The sequence below is a fragment of the Stegostoma tigrinum genome, chromosome 22 (genome assembly GCF_030684315.1).
Source record: "Stegostoma tigrinum isolate sSteTig4 chromosome 22, sSteTig4.hap1, whole genome shotgun sequence".
Classification (NCBI taxonomy): domain Eukaryota; kingdom Metazoa; phylum Chordata; class Chondrichthyes; order Orectolobiformes; family Stegostomatidae; genus Stegostoma; species Stegostoma tigrinum.
In genome coordinates, this window is record NC_081375.1 from 21,688,279 (window position 1) to 21,696,970 (window position 8,692).

Here is an 8,692-nt window from a genome sequence, read left to right on the forward strand (position 1 = left end):
TTTAAATGAATCCACAACCTTTATTTAAGTTTTCTGATAACAATTTCCAATCTTATAGTTTTCCATTGTTGGCAGCTCACATGTTATGAACACTGACTTGTTTTCTATACACGTCTGTTTCTGTATATGTCATATTTTTTAAACTAAATAAAAATTGCTTGAGACCATAATTGAAAACGCAAGTACATAAAGTATTCAACATTCTTGGTTTCAGAACAAAACAGGGGATTGTAAAATAAATTCAGCTCTGCATTACAGTACACTAAAAGGTGACATCTCAATTGAGGCTCAGCTTATCCTCTTCATATCAGCTTTTACTCCATCAGTTACGCCATCAGATTAATATGTGTGTATGTGTGATGTCAGTATCCTATTCATGGATTGATAAAAGGTGGATTCAGAGTGGCAAAGACCCAGAACTACGTAGATAGAAAGACAGAAGCATTGAAGAGAGCTAGTTAGGGCTCTCACCTTTCAGTTGGCGAATGTTCCCCTTTGCCTCCACATAGTGGTAAGTACGTGATAGTTTTATTTCTCAACAATTCTGTGCATACCTGTCAAATATAGAATGCATTTCACATAATTAGGATGGGTTTTAAGATATATGCAATGAATAAAATATCCAGTGGGAAATTTTAAGAATATTTAAGTTAGTTGAGTCAATATTTATGTAAAATGTTACAGGCATATCTTTGAACTAATTAAAATTAGTAGTTGCACAGAAAACCTCAGGGACTACTATTCACTACAGAAATATTGCCTATTTGAATATCAAGCTTGACATTCAAAGGTTGCTTATCTGTACAATTAACAACTTACCAGGCTTCTCTTAGAACAAATTTGAAGAAATAAGTTTATCTTTCAAAATATCTATACTTAAAGGAATGTAATCTTAACTGGCTTATACTCATGTTGGGCATCTTAATACGAAATTTTGTCAAACTCCACTCTGTTTAAAAATGCCTTCATTTATAAAATGTGCTCTAATAATCAGGAAGCTGTATTTAGTTTTTTTCTTAGCCTTGTTGGTTTGATACTATGCATTTTTAATGTCAAGATCATTGTGTAAAATTCTTATAATGATTTTACATGAGGAAATGACAGCAATGTTTTCCTTTATGGAGCTAGCGCAGTGGGACAGGAAATAATAACGTCAGCATGTCAAATATTTGTATCATGGCTTTGTCTTCCTATTAGCACCTTCTATTGATTGATTCTTCCAAAGTATAGCACTGCTGAACTTCCTCAGTGTGTATTGAAACGAGATGAGTTTTTTTGGGGACTGATTAGTCTTTTGTACATTATATCATATCCCAGTCTAGACTCAACAGGTTCCTATTGGGTAAGTGGCTGGTCCTAGGAAGCAATTTATGATCTTAAATGGATTTGGTAAAGTATGCTGAATTAATTATGCATTTAAACCACTCATTTTTTTCACAACCTGTTTGTTGTTATACAGAAGCTTTCTAAAAAAAGCACATTGAATGCATTGGTCACATATATTCAAGATTACTGAAGTACAAACATGAAGGTCCCACTACTTGAAAATAGCATCTCAACCTATGTTAAACATGCTGAGGAGAAGAGCTTAAATATTCGTGCGAGCTGCAGAAGTGAAGGAAAATAAGTATTACTAGTCTTATGGATGATGGGGACCTTTAAGAGAGGTGCATCTGACCTGTATTCATTTGAATGATCACTTGACAAATGCAGCTACTGAAGAACAGGTGGCTGTGTGTCAGGGATTTGTGTAAATAAGCCTCTTACTCATCTGTACTCCTGTATCAGCAAAAACTTAACTGACCTAATTAACGAAAATGCAGCGTAAGTACATTAGGAATAATTTGACCTCGAAACCTAATTTCAGGTCATGCTTTGGTTCAAAAGGATACTTCTGTAGTATACTTGGGTTTATTTGCAATAAACCATCCAGTTCTAAATGAGAATATTTGTCAGAAGCTTAAAACTACTTATGTTAATTAGTTTTCTTTTCCATATGAATTTGCATGAAAATAGTTTTGAATTCATTGATAACTTGATTCTTAACTCTTTACCTTAAAGTTTTCCTATCAGTAAATAATTAATCAAAATGATTAGTACGGTGCGGTTACCACATTGGTCACAAAGACAAACGTAGCAGGAAAAACAAACATATGGACAAAAACCCAAAAGGGAACTTGATAAAAACATCTGGAAACTGTGTGATTATAACAAAAAATCTTATTGCTTGGCATTGCCTTCCAAATCTAGACATAATATTGATTCAGTCATCCAGTTCCAATAACTCTGAATTGCACGGTCTGATTCAGGTGAATAGTTGGTCTGGTTTGGTTATAAATGTGTACAGTAGTGAGTGTTATGTAGAGTTGAAACATGATTGAAGTTAAGGCCTTTAAAGCCGTCAGTAAGATGATTCACTTTTCAGGACCAAATGCAAAATCATAGCTCAGCTTTGTGTCTGAACATGTGGCTAATTTTCTATTCAGATTGGAATGTTTTGAATTACTTTACAGGAAATTTTCACCAATCATAGAGACTGAGACACACACACACAAAGAGGCCATTTGCTTCAGCATACATGCACGGACATTTTAATAAAAAATAATGCATAGTCCCATCTGAATGGGGCAGTCTTTAAATTAGTTCTGAAAATCACAAAAATCTAGCATTACATTGTATTTCTCACCTTTCATATATACTTACTTGCTTAATAGGTTATTTGCAGCCAATTTATGTAATCAGGGTTATCATCCCTCGAATCCTAGATCACACTATTTTTATTTCATTAGCAGCTATTTATTTAAACATACATCAAAAGAGAAGGAAAGAAAGAGGAAAGGGTTAATTCTTTCAAACTTAAATCCTTTGCCATCTCCCTCTTCTTGCTACACTTGAGTATTCACAATCCTATTACAAGCAGAACTGTTGAAAACCAATCCCATTCTACCTGTCCTTGTGGCTCATTCTGAGGATTAAGATTAGACTAAGCAGGGTTGCATTGACTCTGATAGTCTAGGAGGTAAAGTAACATCATATTTACAACATTACATTAACTGGCAAAAGTTTTGTCTTTTTGAAATATAGTACCCTCGTGAAGTGTGGCACAACAACAGTAACCATGGCAGCAAACCCCCTGGAAATTCAACCAAACTTGAAAGCACAAGAGATGGCTCTCTCCTTAGAACCACCGAAACCTTTGGGAGAAATTAAATCAGCCACAAGGGTAACTGGAGGACCAGCAACTCCTAGAAAAGGACCACCAAAGTTCAAACAAAGGCAAACAAGACAGTTTAAGAGCAAGCCGCCAAAGAAAGGAGTACAAGGGTAAGAGGAAATATAATTGCACAATCAATTTAATTCAGAGGGGTGTAGCTAAGTAGAATCATTGGGTGAAAGTAGACAGGTGGAATTGAACCTAAACTGAGTTACAATATTGTTCGATGGATAAAAATATGGACTACGCTGCCAAACAATTATTTGTTTTTTTCACATGAAAGAACAACCTTCCAACATTTTTGGAATCAGCAACTTTAATTGACAGTCATGACTGGTGATATTGGAAGGTCTGATGGGATGTTCAATTCATATCCAATCCAATGACCTTTCAATTATGACCATGGACTGCCCAAATTCCCGACTAGCTGCTTTGACATCGGTAGTGGTGTTTCAGCACAAATGCACTGAAAGAGAAAGGAGCTAATTAAATCAAAATGCTGAAAACAATGTTTAATTTGGTCAGTATTCCCTCCACAGAACTTTCCATACTTACGTTACTTCCAGTAGAGTAACTGTGGAATGGTATTGCAAGTTGAGGCTTGCAATTTCTTTATACAAAGCATAAATTATGTTTATTAATAATAAAATGCAGGATCAACCAATTTGGATATCTAGTCTCTACTCAAAATGATGCTGGAGGATGGTGACATATTATACATTTCACTGTATTTCTTTATTAAATACAAGTGACAATAAGTCATTGAATTCAACTCAGGTAGTTCACCTTAAATGAACCAGCTGATCAGCTATCAGGGTCTGTCTCAACAGCGAAACTGCATTACAGCGAGAGAAATATCAACCAAGGTTCTCAATCCTGACCATTATCCAGTCAATCAAAGTGCACGTGTGTGGACATTGGACAAAGACAGAATCAATTGCAACTATAATGCTCACAACAGTCAAATAGCCTTTTAAAACTTTGATGTCTGTAAACATAAGGCAGATTGTGACCTGTAGGATGATTTAATATGAGTTGCTAAATATTGTTTCTACCTCTCCTACAGGTTTGGTGATGACATTCCTGGAATGGAAGGATTAGGCACAGGTACGATTTCTTATTCAAAATTGCTGTTCTTCATTTTTCTGGCCTCATGTTGCACATTATTATTGAAAAAAGCAACTTTTCATAGCATTTGATTTGATTTGATTTATTATTGTCACATGTACCTAAGTACAGCGAAAAGTCTTGTTTTGTGTGCAGTACAGGCAGATTATACCATACAGAGGTGACAGGGTGATCAAATTTAGCAAGGAATACAAAGTTACAGCTGCAGAGAGGGTGCATAAAAAGCAAGATTAACATTAGATTTGAAATTTGAGGGGTCCATTTAGGAGTCTAATAACAGTGAGCATAGAATGCTATTCAGGATGGTCATTGACATAGTTTTATTGCATTCTCACTGTAATTATGCCAATTACATTATGCCAATGTGACAGTTTAAATTGGCACCAAATGGAAATAGCAATAAAGATATTATATCAGGAAAGCCTTTCACTATATGGAACTTGTGTTAGTCAGCCTTTCAATAATTCCATTCATCACAACCTCTGTTGTTTATTAGTATTCTTCATTTGATCTGCTGTGCACCTTGTTAGTCAATAACAATAGGTTGAAAATGTTTAATGATAGCTCTTTTCCTGAAAACTAATTAGAGATCATTACGGGTATATCTTGTAAAATAATGCCTCTGTGACATTTTGATACCACTTCGACAGTTATCCAAATAAACTAAACCAAATTTTCCGTATCAAGCTACTAATACAGTCATATAATAGATGTTTGTACATTCCAAGGATATTATTTATTACGTCAGAAATTATAATTAACACGTACCTTGCAAGAATCACACTGAAGGTGACAGAGGAGTCCATTATTCTGACTTATGCCATTTCCTTGCCTAGAAGAGATATCAATTGTCTACATGGGTATAAAGGCTGAAGAAAATAAAGAGCTAAGCACTTCAATAATGGAGTCAACACAGTGCCAACTGCACTATTGATGCAATTGTCCTTCTTTGGTTTACAGATATCACTGTCATATGTCCCTGGGAGGCCTTCAATCATCTGGAACTACACGAACTAGCACAATATGGTATCATCTGAAGTGGCGATGGAACTCTGCATTTTTACTGTGCTCCTCGGAAGACTTTCCAATACCACCCTGCCCTCTCCCTTCTATTTCACCAGTGGCTTCAAAAGCAGAAAAGAGGCCAAGCCTCAAGGTTGCAGACACAACTGCAAAGAAAAGCATACTAGTAAAAACAAACTCTCCTTTCCAGACTCACGTTTCCTTTGAACTCATATTATGTTTAAAACATGAAGGTGTTTTCCTGAAATGCAACACACAGAATTCTTGTCTCTTGTTATTACCAAAGCTGATCATTTCTCAACTGACCTTCTTTCATCCAGTTTCCAACTATGTTAGCTAAAAACTCTTTGTATCATGGACATACTAACAAGAACTATTATGCTTTTTTAAAATGCACCTCTGTGGAAACATCATGATGACGCATATGCAAATCCATTTTGATCATTGTGATTCTTTAAGTATTGAACTTTGTAGGAGAACTATGTATGTTTGTGATTCTGTGAATGTCCAAGGTGGAGTTCAGAAATCCCCAAAATTGCTAACACATACCTCCTTCTGAATGAGAGAGTGACACAAAACAGCACTGCATTAATATTAGTATCCATCAGTCAAATCACATTTTCTCTATGATTTGTTGCAACATTTAAGCATTAAACAGTTAAATCCTTGAACTTTGTTTCCCCCCCCCCTCCCCAAAGTGAACTACTCAGGGACTCTTAGAAATTTAAGTTTGTTAAAAACTTGTAATAAGAGATTGCTGGTGATTTGTTTAATGTGTGGATGAATTATTTTGTTATGAAGTGACTGCCGTTATTTAAGTTACTCACATTCATTCACCTATCTGTTTTCAATAATTCATTTATATTGGTTGTTTTTTCATTGTTACTCATGAACATTTTCATTTTATCCTCATTGATTGCAAATCAAATGTTAACTTTTATATCTAATTTTTTATAACTTGGACCAAATTGTTCCATTTTTATATCTTTGTCGATTGCTCTGCTTGGTTTTAGCTTACTGAATTCAAAATCCTCCTTGATCTCTTCTGTAATATGGCAGTTAAACCTTTTCCTCATCTTGTTAGATGTTGCTTCTTCTTTTCTGAATTACAACCTCTGAAATTTACTTTATCTTGTGTAAATTTATTGCCATAAAGCTACTGTCATCTATGCAAAGAGAAAGGTCCAATTTCCATTTTTCAAAGTTTGCATGTTTGATATTTCTTCAATTGTTTATCATCATCGTTTACTTTGTTTTATTCATTGACTATAAAGTTCTGCTATGTTTTCCATTTCTAACCTCATCCTGCTTTGACTTTTGTTTTGAATTTCACTTTTGATTGAACTTTTCCTTGCAATTTTAATTTCAAGATTTTTATAAATTTATCATTTAAAAATTACTAAGACCAACACATTTCATCATTTCTTCCTTCACTTCGTTGAGTCTTATTTCTGATCAGTTTTGGTATTTTCTATTTGTTTCTAATTCTGGGCTAAAACCAATAGAAGGAGGTATGTTCAGGAAAGATCAACAGCGCAGCTTGGGGATTCTTAACAAAAACCTTGACGGGTTGTAGCGTGTTTAAACTGAAACGTTGTCATCTGGAGATTGGATTGTTCTCTCATAAATCCAATAAAGCTTGAAAAAAAAGGAATATATGTGCAACTTGTTCTTCTCTTTTGGATTTGTTTTAAATCTAAAAATTTATTTTAAAGTCCACATCCTTCTCACAACCTTGTGCTGTCCATCCAGAAGACAGAATCGTCTATTCTAGGGACAAGCCTTCAGCATCTTGGTCCTGCCTTTATTTGTCTAAGCCTCAAAGTATTGGCGGGGATCATGGGCTAAAGAGATTCAAAGGTTTCCTGCTCAGTCTACCAAAGAATGTCCTTTTTGCTGAATTGGAAAGGAATATACAGTTCACTGTATTTGATGGGGTCAAAGCAAGATTACTTGATTGAGATCATAAAGATTTTTCAGCCCAACCAGAAGTAATTGAATTATCTTTATTGTTAGTTGTACTCACATGAGTACAGTGAAAATTTTGCAAGTTGCCACTTATGGCACCATCTTCAGCAGAAAGGTACCTAGGTACAGATACTTCAGTATAAGTTCTTAGGGAAAAATAATTAGAAAAATAAAGAAATAGAAGTCCAGCCCCACAGACCTTCAAAAGGACAAAATCATAGTAATAAATTAGAAAAATTAAAGAAATAAAAAGTTCAGAATAATAGTGCTTCCATGATAGTATACAAAATAAAATTAAAGAGAATTTAAGACAAAATCTATTTGCATATCTGTTCCATGGGTTGCTAATTGTGAAAAAGGATTATTTGATGTTATGAATGGTGGCACAATGGCTCAGTGGTTAGCACTGCAGCCTCACAGCACCAGGGACCCGCGTTCGATTCCACCCTCGGATGACTGCCTGTGTGGAGTTTGCATGTTCTGCCTATGTCTATGTGGGTTTGTTCTAGTTTCCTCCCACAGTCCAAAGATGTGCAGGGTAGGTGGATTGGACATTATAAATTGCCTGGAGTGTTCAGTGATGGGTTGATTAGGTTGGTTGGGTCTGGGTGGGATGCTCTGTGGGTTGGTGTGGACTTGTTGGGCCAAAGGGCCTGTTTCCACCCTGTAGGGTTTCTTTGATTTGCCTTTCACTGATAAGTAACCTCTGCCTTTTTGTTGTGGGGAGAAAAATACAGGGCTATGGGCAGAATTTGGCCTTGCGTGTTGGAAGCAGGAATAAATCTTGCTGGAAAGTGTTTTGTTTTGCCTTTTAACTCGGACATGGCATTAGTGTGTGATTTTTCTGTGTTTCCCTGGCCTATTGGAGTGAAAGGACATGAAGATGATTCACTTCAAGTAGTTAAGCCTGTCTGTTTTAAAATATACAGTGAGGACAAAATATCTTCATGACTGAAGAATCAGAAACGACAGAGCAAGCACAAGGCTCACTGTGGGAATATTGCCTCACTACCACCTACTGAATCCCCAGGGCCCAGCAGAGAAACACAGGAGGAAGAGGTTTGTGAAACAAAACGGGGATGGCTGAAAATGGGGAGCTGCAGCAGTGTGAACCCTTACTCATAGATACAATAATAAAAGAACTTCAATGATCTCTTCAGGACTGAAAAAGGTAAATAACATCTTATGTTCAAGTCAAAACCCCACACAATTCTCCACTATTCCCCTGCACAGAATTCCACTGGTCAACACAGCTTACAGGTTAACTTATTCTGCTCTCTCAGGGCATCTGCTCACATTGTCACCTGAACAGCAGTTCCTGAATCTGACCTTCTTCTTACTGCTATCTCGCATCTGTCT

At 35.9% G+C, this 8,692-nt stretch overlaps 1 protein-coding gene across 1 annotated transcript; it reads left to right on the forward strand.

The window, feature by feature from the left end:
* Positions 1–386: 386 nt before the first annotated feature.
* pde6gb (phosphodiesterase 6G, cGMP-specific, rod, gamma, paralog b) lies at positions 387–7,019 on the forward strand. The gene is made up of 4 exons (XM_048554812.1): positions 387–511; positions 3,085–3,324; positions 4,281–4,321; positions 5,303–7,019. Exons 2-4 carry the CDS (start codon positions 3,119–3,121, stop codon positions 5,377–5,379), a joined length of 324 nt encoding a protein of 107 aa, XP_048410769.1. The 5' UTR covers positions 387–511; positions 3,085–3,118; the 3' UTR covers positions 5,380–7,019.
* Positions 7,020–8,692: the final 1,673 nt, after the last annotated feature.

Coding starts and splice junctions, on each gene's coding strand:
- pde6gb (XM_048554812.1), top strand. CDS start 3,119: ATGGCAGCAAACCCCCTGGAAATTCAACCAAACTTGAAAGCACAAGAG. Junction 3,325..4,280: donor CCAAAGAAAGGAGTACAAGG/GTAAGAGGAAAT, acceptor CCTCTCCTACAG/GTTTGGTGATGACATTCCTG. Junction 4,322..5,302: donor AATGGAAGGATTAGGCACAG/GTACGATTTCTT, acceptor TTTGGTTTACAG/ATATCACTGTCATATGTCCC.